This window comes from Monomorium pharaonis, chromosome 10, assembly GCF_013373865.1.
Source record: "Monomorium pharaonis isolate MP-MQ-018 chromosome 10, ASM1337386v2, whole genome shotgun sequence".
NCBI lineage: Eukaryota > Metazoa > Arthropoda > Insecta > Hymenoptera > Formicidae > Monomorium > Monomorium pharaonis.
Genome location: NC_050476.1, coordinates 7,603,216 through 7,619,885, shown reverse-complemented (window position 1 = coordinate 7,619,885; position 16,670 = coordinate 7,603,216). Strand labels below are relative to the sequence as shown.

The following is a 16,670-nucleotide window of genomic DNA, read 5'->3' as shown; positions in this document are numbered from 1 at the left end:
CACTGACAATAAATCATTTTAAAAAAGGAAATTGAATTTGTTGGTAACAAGTACGTTTGTTTTCAATTCGCGGGCTTTTGATGGTCATTGAAAAATTCGTTAAAAATCAAACAAAAATTTGCCTCTCTAAGAATAAAGTATATTTTTAAAATTAAAATTAAATTAATTAAATTATTTTAAATTTTTGACTGATTAATTTACTTAATTATATTATACGTCTTGTAATTATTTCAATCAGATAACTCGATCTCTTCCTCGCAGGCAAACAAGGACAATGTAAGGACCGGCTCATGTTTCCCAGAAGTATCGATATAGCTTGAGAATATAGATAACGATAAGTGATCCCTGAACGAGTATGACACGCAATAACGCTGAAAACACAAGAAAAGCCATTAAATTTATGGTATATTTTATTTCTCTTCTTATATATAACCGAGTATATTGGTAAAGTAAAAAAAAAGGGGAAAGCCGATTAAAAAAAGATGCCGATGCAATCGGTTTGCTCACTTTCGAAATAGCCTTCACACGATTCTGAAACCTTACAAAACAAATATAAAGTATGTACATTGCTATGAATAGAATATAATACCGGATGTTCCGGAATTAATGATTGTTTTCCGCTTGAAAGAAAAGAATAGTATAAATTGCGTCCTTATACATTAATTGACTGACTTGATTTATTTGAATTGTGTATGTAACAATCAATTGTATAATTTTAATTATTATATAAAAATATGTAGCATGTATTAGCGAAAAAAGAATTGAGCGAAAGAAACTCAAACGAACAAATTAAACTAAATTAATCTTAAAACTGACGGAAACATAGCCGAGTTCTCTTTTATTAATTCGAATATTTTCTACGATAAGAATAATATTCTCATAATCGAATGTTACAGAAGGTACACGATGACGGAATAATCGGCTCAGAATTAATCTTCTCGCGTCAGATGATCGATAGAAATTTGTGAAAATGCGCATCGAATTTCCATTTTTCTAAGATTTTGCGAAATCAAAAGGTAAATCGATAAAACTCGATTAGACTCGTTGTCAAGTAAGAAAGAAATATACCGTGTATAAGTGAATAGAGCAAACGAGTCTGTTATTGTATAGATAAGCATCAAAAGCATGGTTTCGATCGGTGTGCTGCGGACAAGTGCATCCGAGTGCATCGCGAGCGGGATTGCGATTTTGTCAGACCGGTGTTACTGGTTGCGACCGCGCTCGTCGTAATAATAAGCTGAACGAACGATGTGCCGCGGCGTCAGTCCCGTCCTGTTCGCAGACAGGACTGCTCGACGATACCGTACGCACGATCGATTCTCAATTGTCCTGAACTCTGTGTTAATTAGTTGATTGGAAAGAACCGCGCGCCGTAAATCCGGTCGCCCCACGATCCCGTTGGGTTCTTTATCTTTTTTTTTCCATCGAGACCGCAACACACTCCGTTCGCTCTAATCGGCTATGAGTTCTCTTCGATGAAACAGTGTTAAGTAAATATATATTATAAATATAATTAAGAGAACAGAAATAAACGCGATGTTTTTGTACACATGCGTGTTGTTTGTAGATGTTCACCCGTGCCCGTCTGCTGAAACTGCGACTCAGCGTAATCCTGCAATTCAAAGGTATATCGGCATTACGATTTATACATTTTAATTGGGGGATTTATGTAAACTTTAACTCAAAAATTAACTACTTTATTCGTTCATGAATATATATGGATGGAACGAACGCAAGGAAATTGATTCTTTTCAGTGATATAATAATGCGCATAAAAACACGACCATATGATTTCTATATTACTTATGAAAAATGTATAAAGCAAGAGAATTTATCGTATCGTTCAATCGGTTTTTTTTTTTATAGATTAACATTTCTTTCGCGTCGAATTAATTCAATCTGCTCCATACATTAAAATTGCTCCAATCATTTAAATTGCAAAAAGTGGTGGGTCGATATACACACGTATCGTCGCGAAGGGAAAGGTAGCAAGGTCATCGTCGTTTTCCTAATGAACGTCCAGCGTGATTTTATACCGCGCGATGATTCAACGTTCGTAAAGGGGATAATCGTCGTTTAACGACGTTCAAACCGTAAATCCATCATCATCAAGGATCTAGAAATCGATTGTACATACGAAGTATACACATATTCCTCATCGACGGTTATAGAAACGAGAAATAGTACGAATGGCGAACACCAATCGATTTAAAAGCTACTCTCTCATAAAATCGATTTGCAATTTCCCTTATTGAGAAATAAAGTCCCTGATTCGTAAAGTGTGTCAAAATGTTTAAATGACTCTTGAAATATTCTACGGAGTTTTGAAGGCAAATTTATTCTGCCATTCACCGGTTTTAGCAAGGCTATATTTAACTATGCGAAAACTCTTGTTTATTTAATTTTACATCGCATTATTATATATCAAATACGCATATACGCTTTATCGCCAAGATTCTACGCATTTTTTCTATCTTAAACGGAGTGGCGATAGTTCGTGACTGTTGACAAATAAGAACGGCGATTATACGAGGAAAAATCGAATCAAACTGAACCTCGTCTTTTTTTATCGAGATTTAAATGAATTGGGAATGCGGCGCAAGTGAATGAACATTTCCGACAAATGGAAATAGTAACGATGACTGGATTAGAGATGTTGATCGATAAACTTGACGTTGTCGCGTGAGGATCGGAAATTACAGCCAGTAATATTCCAGAAGTCGCGTATTGTCAATTGCCGGTAGAAATAACAAAAGTAAACTAAACGATAACAGATACGTATGTAAATACATACATACACTTTTATCGCCGTTTCTCGCGATATCACATTTTTTTTATTTTCAACTCCAAAAGCGTTAAAATTTCAACGGATTAAATTTCAATTAAAATACAAATTATAAATAAATTATATATAATAAATTTATTCTGTCAAATAAACGTTGTTCATAAACTTTAGGTTTAATTATTAAAAAAATGGACTCAGATCCGTGAATTTTTAATTGTATATTTTTAATACATTGTTTTGGGACACCCTATGTACATGTCCGCAGAGAGAGGTTGAGAGTTTGAGACTTGAGAGGTTGAGGAAACGCTGTCGTATCACTGCCGGTACCCGCCGGCAATCGTACGTATCGGAGCACGCCCCCGTTGTAAAGTGCCTAAGATACGCCGTTTTCAAATGGCTATCACGCGAAAACGTTCCTGAGTTAAGAGAGAAAGACGAGGAGAACGCGGTGCGTCGTCGAGGACATCGGCGTAGAATTCGCTTCCTGGTCGCGGCCAAGACGGAGTATATCACATTCCACGGAGTGGGGTTACGTGCGACTCACGTTTCACAAGGGAACGCGCGTGATACGTAGATTATTTGCATGTGCACGAGTAGATCGGCGATATCGTGGCATATGTCCCGTTGAACACGAGCCGGCAAGCGAGAGGACGACACGAAGTAAGAGTGATGGGAATCGACGGTATGAGGGTCGGCGGAGGCAGATGTCCGCCGCTCCTGGTCGGAGGACTCCTGCTGGCATGCCTCATGCTCGTCTGCAGCTGGTGGACCCTGTCCTCTGAGAATCTGGAGCTTATCAGACAAATTGACGATCTGAACGAGCAGCTCAAGATAAGGTGAGAGAGGCGGCGGCTTCCTGGACTGCACGTTGAGCAAATTTTATTGTGTATCCTAGATTTTGTTGATTGTTGCGTTTGTCATGAAACTCGTGAACGACAGTCACATAATTAAGTTGTGGTTATTGTGGTTACTAAAGAGTTATGTTGCCATGCCAGATAAATGTTTATAATGAAGGTAACCGCTTAAAATTAATGTGAAACTATTGCAGAAACATTTGTGAGTTTCTAATCCTTTTGAATTATGATTGTTATATAATTTGTAAGACTATATACATCGATGTGAATTTTTTTTTATGAAAATTTTTGTTGGTAGTTTACTTACACAATGTGTGTTTATAATATCTGCATTATCAAACTCTATTGTTAGGTTGTTATTTATTGTAATGTATAAAAAATGTTTAATACAATTTTAAGCCCTATTCTAACAAAGAAATTATCTTTTCTTTCAGTGCTGAAGAAAGGGATCAGTGTGTAACATTGCGAGGTAACTTGGAACAAAGGTTTAAGCATACAGAAGATGAGTTAGCTACCTTGCACGTCCGCTTGGAGCAGCAGGTTGATTTTAAAAAGAAAAATGAGGAGCTTGAGGATTCAATTACTATGTGTAAAAGTGAGCTAGACTCGTTAAATAAACTAGATGCCACAAAAACTGCAACTTTAGAAACATTAAGATTTGAAAAAGACAGACTTAATACTCAATTAGACACAAGCCGGGACGAGACTAAAAAACTTCAAGAAGAAGTAGACAAGGTATGAATTTTAGATTTAATAACACTAAGGTAAAGTTAAAAAATATAGATAGAGTATAAAAAAATTATGGAAATGTTACAGCTGAAAGGAGAAATAGATCGACTCAAGCTTAGTTGTAATATACCATCTGAGAAGAAAGAGACTTTAAATCTTCAGCCACGTAAGTTATAATAATTTTTTTTATCAAATTTTGTTTGATACATACTCCGAAATTTACATTTTTTATTATGATAAATAACCGCAAATATTTATCGAAATTAATTTTTGAAGTAGTCTATTTAATATACCAGAAATATCTGCAGTGTATTAATTTAGATTGCTAATTGCACTCTGCTTCAATGGCGGGAAAAGAATACCCTTTATTTTTTCTTCTTTTTTTCAAATCTCATCAACATTCCCTATTAAGTTCTAACTCCAATTGGGCTGCACCCGCAAGAATTAATGCGACTACAAGCTCGTTCCCCTTTGTTTGCACATTTTTTACTGACTCAGCATTATAAAATATTGTCGGAATTTGCTGATTTAGCAACGACAGTGGTCATTAACAAGTCTCAGTTGCGTCCTGTCCCGGAGTCTGCTGTAAGAATATCCGTAGCTGGTCAGCGAGGTTTGAAGTACCACGGAATTCCGATACTACCAACAAACCCACCTGGTGCTGTGCGCCAAACTCCTCGTTTCTCAGTGACTATGTTGAAGAAAGGTAGTGATACCTTTCTCCGTCCTCGAGGCGAGAGAATGCTGCCACAAACATGAAATTAATAGTTCGCAGTAGATTTGTACATAATTCACATTTTCATATATTTGTTACTAAAGCTCTATTAAGGGCAAATCCACTGTATCGCTTTTAACTAAGCTACGAATCATGCTCGGCCCTTCGGATTCATTCTCGAATGATACACGAACTATTATTTCTACCTATTATTTCAAACTATCAAACACTAAAATTTTTACCCAAAAAGACTGTTTTAGTATATTGTAATACAAAATTATGTCTTTATAAAATAAAAATGTAATGATTAGCTTTTCTTGCACTTTATGTTATGAGATTCTGATTTTGTATATATTAGAATAGTATAAAGTATTTATATATAGTTTATACAGTTTATATACTGAATTTTATAGTCACAAATTTTTGAGTTAATAGGTGCCATGCAATAATTTATTTTTCTATAAAAAAGAATTGTATTATTTTAATTGTTTAAATGCATTTCTCTCTCTCTCTCTCTCTCTTTCTCTCTCTCTCTCTCTCTCTCTCTTTCTCTCCTAATTTTATAAAGAAAGCAATAATAATAAATTATATACTTTGTAAATCTTTACATAGATTGGGGATAATACAAATTGTTTATAATTACTTAGTTATAATTATTAAGTTTGTATAGAATATTTTGCGATTTATTTATAGCTTGTTGCAATATTGTATTTATAATAGGATTAAACGATATGAAGCATTTAATGTGAATTACGAATTTTTATTTGTATTTATAGAAATATGTCAAACAATAAAAAAAATTATAAACTATAAAACATTTTTAATTTTTTAAAAGTATTAAGCGTAAACGCGTTTCTTAATAGTAAAAAACATATATTTTACATGTGTAACATTTTCAGCAAAATATTCTTACTTTTAGGCTATATCAAAGGATTGATTGCGGATAATAATTATTAGTATTATTATGAAAACTTTGGCATTAAAAAACTAACGTGTTTTATATTAATACGCATGGAATATAGGAGTGCTAATAAAACTTGCGTTACAATAATTATTACTTACTAACGTGTGTATCTAATGATTCTCCATTATACATACGGTTGTCATTATGCATATTCTGTATAACAAATAATAATTAAAATTTTTCAGAAATACATACGAACTTTTTACTTTAGTATAGTAATTTAGTTTACATGACTTTCAGTTGAAACGGAATCGAAACAAAATCCCAACGGCACAACATCAAATAATGCCAAAGAACAGGATATCTCAGTTGCCAACAACTTGGAAGATCCTGAAACTCGTGCACGTGGTAATTAAAACTTTAAACGTAGCGCCGCATTAGTTTAATTTTCTCTTTGCTAAAGTGCTGTAAATTGTATAAATTATGATGTTCACGTTTGGCTTGTTTTTAATTATTTTTTAAAATCAATTATTTTCTATTACACACACACACACACACACACACACACACACACACACACACACACACACACACATACACACACACAGAGAGAGTTTCATTCGAGATGGAAACTGGATTTTAAAACAATTTGTGGAAAAGGATGGTAAAGCTAGTAATAATTTTTATTTTTTAAATCATTTATGTAGATAACAATGGAGATGACATACAAAGCACAGAGGAAACTATGCTACTTCCAGACAATTATGAAGACGACGGTAAAACGCAAGATGCCACAAAGAAACCTGGAGACAAAATTATATAATGTCACACAGTATAACTTAAATAATGCAGTTTTGCAAAGCGCGAACTACTTAGTTATATTAAAGTATAGTTATAGATAAATATAAATGATACTAATCGATCGTGGATTATGATCTTTTGACTATGCGTCGTGTAAAATATTATGCTCAATTGTATCCTATACACAGACACGTATACACTTAATTGTTCATGATACAAATATTTTATATACGTTACTGTCCTAAAAATATGTACTTTTTACATAATTTTTTCTATTATACGGAAGACAAAACTGCAAAATAATGTACGGATGTGCCAAAATAAGTTAATCATTTTTTGTACATTTGAGGCCATATGTGAAAATCTCTATGTAATAAGCAGATACTGTGATCATTGAAAGATCTGAAAATGAATGCCAATAATGGTTACATTAGCAATTTTTAGACACGTGTTGTAAGACGTGCAATAATTTTTTAATAAGATATGTTTTATATTGAAAAAAATACTAAAGCTATACAATAAATTATAAATGTTTTACATATAAATATGGGTAAAGCTTTTAATTAGATAAATAGCTTTATCTATTTTTCTTTGCCAATTTTATTGCAATCTTATTAGATAGATAATTGGATAAATTTAAATGTAAAAAAATATTGTTATAATTTCTATTAAAAATAAAAACAGTTTCAGATTTATAAGAAATTTTTTATATTGGAAATTAGACATATTAATTATTTTTAAGTTTTATTTCCTCACATTCCTTACATCTTTTTGTAAAATTGTTTTATATCCATGATGTGCAATATATCAGTTTTATATGTCTTTGTTAGTATATTCAAAATATACTCGGTTTGTAAGCTATAAAATTTTGTGATTTTATTGCAAAATCCCTACAATATTGATATCTATACGATGTTTATTTGTACCATTATATAGTACGGCATTGAAGTTTTTATCTTTATTTCATTATGTTGAAGATTATATGTATTACATTAGTCTGCAATTTCTTTTCCTGAATGTTTTATATATTAATAAAATTTGTGTTGTGCACGTAAATAAAATAAAAATACAACAAAGTCATCGTTGATTATCATATTGTCCTCGTAAATTAAGTTATTGTTCTCTACATGCTTGTCACTACATATTCCATTGTGTTCTCTTACCATCATACAATACGATATCTGTATGTCATATTATGTTTAAAAATTAATTTTTCTATGTAATTACAGTTAACTGATGTGAATGATAAATGTCATGATATATAAAATGACAATATTAGCTATATTTTTAATGACATATAGCAATTTTTCATCCCTTTTTATGTACATTTAGTGATTATGACATAGTGAAACATAGTGGACATGCTTCATTTTATCTTATTAATAACTACTTCTTATTTCCATATTTTTAAGTCTAACACAATAATTATAATTACAATTACTCATTTACTGATATGAACGTACGAATGTTTTGTATTGCAACAGCGCATATTATGTAAGTTTCTCTAAACATGCAATTATTAAATATATATTGGTACATATATTTCAACCGATACAGTCATTCTTTATATCAATTATACATGCAAAGTCATTGTTATAAAGGATGCCTAGATAATATCTCACATTTGCTGCCACGCTCACTACTATTATTATCAAATAATCAGTATATGTAAATATATATAACATAATATGTATACATATACATGCTTGCAATAACTGTCATTGAATATAGAAAATATTAAATTGTACAAACATAATATTAAATAAATATAATACAAATCTAATATTTGTCTCATTTAACAATATATAATATAATAATACACAGATATATATATGTGTGTATGTATATATATATACACACATACACATTCACAATACATATTAATACTAATCGCAGTACGTAACAAAACATTCAAGAATGATGAAAAATTGTGCGGTAATCAACAGTTATTTATGATTAAAATAATATATTAATATGTTATAACAAAAAATATAAAATGTGACTAGTAAAAATTAAGTAACGACTAGATAATTACTATGCAGAGTTATGTCTAAATGATTGTTACGTTTGTGTATATTAACTTCTTATCATAGGTATTACAAATCTTACACCCGTTCATGACTAAAAATTAAACTGAAGAATAATTAATAATGTGAAAGTTAAATTAGTTTTTAAATATTATTTAAATGTAATAAATATAATATTATAAATATATCTGACAAGCTGCATATGATCAAAATAATTATTGTAAATATTAAACTGCACTCAAATCCTTGAATTAAAGCAATACTCATACTACATATATATAGCCAGTGCCGGCGTTAAGGGGGATCGCGATCGGACGATCGTCCAGGGCGCCAGATCTGTAGGCGCGTCGCTGCCCGCTAGCCCGTGCCCCTAGTATGCGGATCGAGCCCCTGAATGGGCGATAATCTTGCTCAGGGCGCCAATATTGTTAAAACTGGCACTGTATATAGCTCTAGTTATTTTAAAGATTTATATATCTTTACACATAATATTCTTTTCTCAGCTTTTGTATCTACAGAAATAATATATTATTTACTTTTATTGCCAGATTATTTATATCTATAATAGACATATTCATGTCTTAATATATGTTTAATAAAAAAATGTTTTCGAGATATTTTAGAGATCATGTAATTTACTTTAATAATTAACAATACTAAATAATTAACAATTCTAAACTTTGCAACTTACTACAACTTGCTACTTTTATATAGCTCTTATTCATAATTTGTAGCAGCATAGTTATTGATATATGTTTACATCAAATTAAATTAAAAAATAAATAAAATTTAATTTTTACATCTTTAAAATTGCAGCTATTTATCTTGTAAAGCTTTTGTATAATATCTTGCATTTTTATTTTTCTTTGCAATATCAAGAATCACTTCTTGCTTTGTATTAACGTTTCTATATACTTTTCTTTGGTCGCGTTATTGAATAATAAATAAAAATTTAAATGTCATTATAGCTATCAGAAAAGATAATTCACTAGACACTTGGAATATTACTTATTCAAAGTAATTAGTTGCCTTAGGTTCCATTTATCGCCACTTTGTGAAACCCAATTTAAATAAACATTAACAGCCTTTACGATAAATAAATATTGCAGAAGAAATCGTCATTTTGAAAAACTGGAAGTCACAAGTATATGCTGTATTCTCTACATGAATTACATATCATGCTCTACGTTTTTTTTAATTGAGCGGCACGATTAATTCGAGAGATCTAAGATAAAGAATACCAAGTGTGCGTTCCAGCCCATTTGACAATTTCTCTTTGCTCTGTCTCTCTTGAGAATATGTACTGGGGTCAATAATAAGGCAGTGAAATGTTAATGAATCGTCAGTCTCTAAATGAGGGTAACTATGTATCGCGTAAATTATAAAAAATTATGGTATCTATTTCGTTGTGATCCGTTATGATATTACTCCCGTCATTACTATCGTATGCCGACTCAATGATCTCTCTCTGGTAAAGAACTTATTATCAAAAACCAGTTTTATGGAGAACGATGGGAAGCGTGTCTTCTTCGTCGGAAAATAAAGGCAAATATCGAGCGAATTCGCCACCAACGGCTGCGTTTGCGATGTGAAATACGGGTCCTTTCCTTAGTACGGATTTGCCTGATCAATGAGAAAAATGCATCATCTATGAATTGTCTGAGGGCGGCAGATGTCTCGTAAAACGGACAACCGAGCTCCTCCGCTAACGCTTTGCCTTCCTCCGTGGTCACCTAAAACAGATGTTGAATTTAATATATGCGAGAATTAATATTTCATTATTTTTCTATTGCTGTATGCATCATAATGACGTATTTAACAATGTTTATATGTTTCGATCAAGTTGACAGCATTTGGTATACCTTTCGATGATGTTGTAAATCGAATTTATTGCCGACTAGCACCAGAGGAATATTCTCATTGGCACGCACACGTGATATCAGTTTTCTGTACTCCATTGTTTCTTGGAAGCTATGCCTATCTGTTACCGAGTAACATATCATGAAGCCTTCGCCACATCTCATATATTGCTCACGCATTGCTGTGAATTCCACCTGTATATAGTATACAAAATTATAATCTATTTTCATTCGTATGTGAGAAACAAGAGTGCATGAAAAACGTCAATGTCATATAATGTTGTAACTATTGTAAAAACATCTCGAACCTGTCCAGCTGTATCCAAAATATCCAACAGAGCTGCCTCGCCATCGATGACCACTTGTGTCTGATATGAATCCTCTGTAAATAAAAAAAGACTATTATGCTCTCTGCATTAATTTTTTTAATAACTCAAATTATAAAATGAAATCTCTCAAACTCAGTACATATTTGCTCCCTGCTAATATTCACACTCAAGAATTAAAAAGTTCCTGGGCTTCTTTGCCCAGAAAGTGACTTACCAATCGTAGGATCGTGATAGTCCAAAAATCTGTGACTGACAAACTGCAAAGTGACAGCTGAAAAGTAGGACATGTAATTATCATTACGGTAAAGTGTTTAGTTCCAATAAATCAATCAGACGCTAGATACCTGATTTGCCAACGCCGCCGTCACCCAGCACCACGATCTTGTATACCCTGAGTCCACTCCTGATGGTAGGCTGCGTTACCACCGGCGTGTCGTCCTTGCCGTTGCAGGCGAGGTTTCTGTCCTGCGGGATGCCAGCCGCCGTCGTCGCCGCGGTCATCGTGGCTGGTCGGCCGTGCATACCGGCGTGCGTGCGTACGTACGTACGTCGACGAGCGCCGACGACACACCTACCCTACGGCGAGGCGGCGACTGGCACACTTGATCGCACCGTATCGGAGCGCGACCGATTCAACGGACACACCCGTGTTGTTGCCGGTGACTGCTGGGCGACGGACGTCTTGGACGACGGTGTGACTCATGTTTAACGCGCAGGAGAAGCACGTTGAGATTCAGGTCCTCGTGGTACCACGTAACATCGTTCATCGTCGAGCGGCCGGAACGCGACGCGCACTGATCATCGCTGCGCGGACCGGACTTGACAGATTCGCAGAGAACGTGACAGCCGCGGCATTGAGGCGCGCGCGTGCGCCTCTGTATTCTGAACGTTTATCATTTATATTTTTAAAATTAAAAACCGTGCTATACCATGGTATAAAATCCACAATAAAAAGAAGAAAAAGATTTTAATGACATTTGCGTAGACTCGTAGTTAACGCGCAAAATAATTGTATTTATACAAATTCGTTTTTCATTTCAATTAAATATAAGATTAAATAATAGTTGAAATAAATCTTTTAATATTAGAATTAGAATATTATTAAAAAATGCATTTCAAAAAATAAAATTTAAAAACTTTTTTAAAAGATTTTATTAATTTTTTATAAATTATTTTTATATACATCTCTCAGCTGAAATTCAAATTCATTAGTTTCATTCAGATTTATCTGAAATCTTTGAGGGTGCAAGATTTAAAAAAAAAAACAGAAATTATACACTACAAAATACACTTTAAATGTTGTATTCAAATTTATTTTTTCCTTCCCTTGTTTATATATTTATACGATTACGTTATATTATTCCTATAAAATGAGTATAACATACTATAACATATTGCAAGCTTCGTTCTATGATAAATAAAACAGATTGTTGCGGAAGCAAGTGTATATATATATATATCGAAAATTCCATTATATTTTTGTTAGTATATAGTTAGTTTATATATATTTGTACACAATAGTTCTATAAGACGTTCTATACCTTTGTAAATAATAAATCTATAAGTACGATTTTACATCGCATCAATTATAAAAATATGTATTGTATAAATAAAATCCCAACTTCAAAGAATAATGTATAAATTTAAGTTATGTAAATAGTTTACCTTAGATAAAATATTTATCACAGACGGTGTCGAAAGCTATAATACAAATCGGAAGAAAATATCAACAATTCGGACGCCAGTCTTACAAGATAAATATATCTAGCTTCTCGTATAACCACTTGCGTACTTTTTCTCAAAGATCTTTGATTAATAGTTCTTAGTTTCTTTTTAAATTATAATCTTAATTATAAGATAATTATAGAAAAAAACTTACATAACTAAAAAAACTAACATACTTACATAAATAAACACTGGTGCAATTGAGCCTTATACATTACTGTATATTATGTATCTATAGCCGGTATTCATAGTCGAATCTTATTTAAAGATCCTCTCAAGCAATGTCTTAAGATGATAATACGGCTCTGTGATTGGCTGATGGCATCTTAAGACAGTACTTAAGATGATCTTAAATATAAGATCCGACTGTGAATACCGGCCTATATGTATGTATGTACATTTTCTTATAACATTGGAAGAGATAATTGTAAATAAGAGTAATAAATTTAGTTGGAGCTGACATTTGAATTGAACGTTTACATAGTTTCAAAATTTTATATTCAATATTGAATTATTCTTTTAAAAAACAGTATTTTTTATCTTTTCAGCTCAGAAAGAATATTTGTGTAAACTTTAATCTAAAATATAATTTAAAATCAGATCTTTAATGAATTATTTAATTATAATGCATAATATAAAAAAGCTATATATAAATAATTTAAAAATGCATTAAAATATTATATTAACGTAAACGCACATTCAGTTAAATCAGACACAACAAAATTTATGCTCTATAAATAAAGGAAGCGAAAAACGAAAAGAAAAAGCAAAAAATCTATGCGATGTGATGTGTTTTAGTGATGTTTTGTAATGGTTTTGGAGAATCTCTAATTACAAATAAATAGTATGTTATCTCATCATCCTGCGAAATCTGTCTAGTTCAAAAATACTTTCTGATAACCTGCAATAATTCATCGTATTGTTAATAAATTAAGGATATTTCGTTTTCCTATTATATGAAAATTAAAAATGTAAAATATTTACCTTCCAAAAGCATTCACCAAAGCAACAATTTCACTTCTTTCTAAGAAGAACAACTTTCGATTAAGGTTATTAAGCGTTGGTTCCCATTTATCAAATTTTCCTGAGAATAATATCTTTAATGCAGTTCCCAGACCATGGATTTGTAATTTACCCCATAGTTTACATTTGTCACAACCTACACAATCCATAATACGTGAAATATTTATAAAATGTTGTCTAAATTCTTCCTTCAGCAATTGAGCCTCTGCTCCACCGGTGAACATAACTGTTTCGTTAAAATGTACCGGGAATGATCTGAAATGCAGATTTCGTGAATAATTCATAATTATGTTATATGTACATATTGTACCATAAATATTGTAGAACACTTACTTAACAACATTCAGTATATCATTCATAGCCAATCTTGTATCTTCATCATCCTCTTCGTTACCTGTATAGTATTCTTCTCTTTCCAAATAAGGTGCAGCTTTGGCTAAAGCTCTCAGTTCGAGCAAATAAATAAAATATAAATTCTTTAGCCAGTTTGGACCTTCACCACCTGTTGTCTCAGGAGAAAATCTTCTTTGTAGCTCATCCAAATTGGGACCCCATTGATTGTCGATTGACACTTGTAAGTTGTCTTGTGAAGTTAACAAATATTTTGAACACAAATGTATATTAATGCTGCCATGTAAGCCAGATATAACTCGGTAAAAAACTCGTTTTTCTAAACACATTCCTGTAACAATATATTTGCGTTAAAAACAAAAATTAATTTGTAACACTTAATTTTATGTTAAATATACAATTATTTAATTCTTCTAATATTTCTTTTTTCAAAATAAATTAAACTTGTATTTTATATAAATTTAAAAATTTTTTAAGGCTACAATAAAAATAAACATATGTAAAAATCTATGCAGATATTGTATGAAAAGATATATGTGTGATGCATTTACTTATTGGTAAATATATGGCTATATTCCATAAGTATGTGAAGTTAAAAAAGAATGGAGTTGCAGTGCAGGACTTACCATTCATTTTGGAAGATTGTATAAAAATGTGAGGTGAGTTTTCAGGCCTATGAAAAAAATAATCCGCTATATACAGACTTGAATAAATTGACATGACATAAAATAAACATAAGTAAGGTTTGCTAAAACTATATCTTCGTTACTATAACTATACCTAAAACAATTTTCCTTATAAATACTTCGCCATATCCTATGTGCACTAGCTCCTTTATATCCTGTATATCTTTCAGGATTAAGTAAGAGATCTACATATTCCCCAGGACTAGATTCTTTTATACAGAAATTATCTTGGGCATCGTCATGCCGTTGCCATCGTTCAAATTCTTTATAGTTTTCTGAACTATAAACAAATTTATAGTCTTTATCTTCGTCTTTTTACTTGATAGTAATATATATACATATATATATATATATATATATATATATATATATCCTGTTAATTACCTAATTGTTGTGTTCAGGAAACCAAGTTCTATATTATGGTCTTTTGCATTGTGCCTACAGTCACTAATTTGTGCATTAGCTTTATATTTATCTACTGGGCTTTCGTTAAGATGGATATTTCTTGGAACATCTCCCTTTAAACCTTCAGGAATATCATTCTACAACAGATTACAAAAGGAAATTGTAATATTATTTAAAATAATATTTAATATATAATTAATATAAAAGGTACTTACATCTTGGCAGGGTAACACATGACAGTCACGTATAGCACATTTGCCATCATCTGCCCAAAATGGACAATCCTGCTTTAAGTTCACTTTGTAAAATCTAAAATAATCTCTGACTAGAAGACTTTGAATTCTTGGATATATTCTCATATTATTAAAATAGTCCACTGTGTCAATGTTGCAAGCACAATCATCTATAGATCCTTTCAGCTGTAATTTCAAGTAATTTTTTATATAATATTTAAAAAAATAGAATTTTAATCACACTAAGCTATGTCAACAAACACAATCATTTTTTTATTATATTGAATAATTTTATTTTAAAAACTAGGGAAAGTATTAGTATAATTTCTAAAGTTGAAATATATCTAAAGCAAAGCTAGAAAATATAAATTTGGATTTTAAAAATTATATAAAAAATGATGATCAAATACCTCGCAGAAACATTGATCGTCCTTCTTAGAGTTAGTCCCAAAATAATTTCCACCTACTTGCAGGTGGAAAAGCAAGATCGCGAGAAACAACCGATAGAACATTCTACTAGTTTCAGGTTTCATTTTAGCATTGGAAAATCGCTAATGTGATCGGCTTGTCGCAACATTAATCAGTCGTGATAAAAGTACAAATCGCACAGCTGGAGCTTCGCTGTTCTCGAGTCACATCGGTACACCTACGTGATGCATGAACCGTAAACATCTGATGATTCGATCTGATATAAAAATAATATTGCACGTATTGCGAGATTACAAGAGTACTTGAGTATTTCGACTGGGAGAGGACGATAATTAAAGGAAGAAATTGTATAATTATACGCACGTATGAAAAAACAGTTTTAATCCCGTAAACGCGACAATATTACAGAATTCAGAGCCTGCTGTCGTTCGTTATGTCCGTAACGGGTTAGGTGACATTTGTACGCATGTATGTGTACGCACGCGTGCATGACACATCATGGCACATACGAGATACGTGGAGATACGAGGATGCACTACGTGGGATAGGTTGATTCGCGTGAGATATCACGCGTGTGATAAAACGCCTAGAGAGAGCTATCCCTTTTCATTATTCCGACTAGAAGATTTGCTCTTTGTAATATCATGTTACACCTTCAGCACTTAAAATGAGACGGATTATGTTCGATTACGTTGGAGAGAGAAAGAGCAGAGATGAAAAGTGCAGAAAGTTCAGTAACAAAGAAATCTCGTGTGCAAGTGACAGCGAGAGAAATTTAATACGCGTTCGACATTGGCTATCCAATTGAAAGTTTT

The 16,670-nt window shown here is 32.1% G+C and overlaps 3 protein-coding genes across 4 annotated transcripts; 1 reads left to right on the top strand and 2 right to left on the bottom strand.

Moving 5' to 3' along the window:
* The first annotated feature begins 188 nt into the window (after positions 1 to 188).
* LOC105831772 lies at positions 189 to 7,654 on the top strand. 2 transcript variants are annotated; one of them, XM_012672152.3, is made up of 8 exons: positions 189 to 1,490; positions 1,568 to 1,625; positions 3,051 to 3,621; positions 4,074 to 4,374; positions 4,456 to 4,534; positions 4,901 to 5,074; positions 6,288 to 6,395; positions 6,695 to 7,654. In XM_012672152.3, exons 3-8 carry the CDS (start codon positions 3,455 to 3,457, stop codon positions 6,808 to 6,810), a joined length of 945 nt encoding a protein of 314 aa, XP_012527606.2. In that variant the 5' UTR covers positions 189 to 1,490; positions 1,568 to 1,625; positions 3,051 to 3,454; the 3' UTR covers positions 6,811 to 7,654. The 2 variants fall into 2 exon arrangements, with proteins under 2 accessions (XP_012527606.2, XP_012527607.2); XM_012672153.3 differs by lacking the exon at positions 4,901 to 5,074 and having other exon boundaries at positions 195 to 1,490.
* A 762-nt stretch (positions 7,655 to 8,416) lies between these two features.
* On the bottom strand, positions 8,417 to 12,025 carry LOC105831773 (GTP-binding protein Rit2). Its single transcript, XM_012672155.3, has 5 exons — positions 11,348 to 12,025; positions 11,218 to 11,274; positions 10,983 to 11,056; positions 10,678 to 10,869; positions 8,417 to 10,548 (listed from the first exon to the last, which is right to left on the bottom strand). Exons 1-5 carry the CDS (start codon positions 11,523 to 11,525, stop codon positions 10,315 to 10,317), a joined length of 735 nt encoding a protein of 244 aa, XP_012527609.1. The 5' UTR covers positions 11,526 to 12,025; the 3' UTR covers positions 8,417 to 10,314.
* A 252-nt stretch (positions 12,026 to 12,277) lies between these two features.
* Positions 12,278 to 16,480, bottom strand: LOC105831778 (ero1-like protein). Its single transcript, XM_036292736.1, has 8 exons — positions 15,837 to 16,480; positions 15,409 to 15,612; positions 15,173 to 15,330; positions 14,883 to 15,068; positions 14,729 to 14,775; positions 14,085 to 14,433; positions 13,713 to 14,006; positions 12,278 to 13,629 (listed from the first exon to the last, which is right to left on the bottom strand). Exons 1-8 carry the CDS (start codon positions 15,957 to 15,959, stop codon positions 13,578 to 13,580), a joined length of 1,413 nt encoding a protein of 470 aa, XP_036148629.1. The 5' UTR covers positions 15,960 to 16,480; the 3' UTR covers positions 12,278 to 13,577.
* Between the last annotated feature and the right edge of the window lie 190 nt (positions 16,481 to 16,670).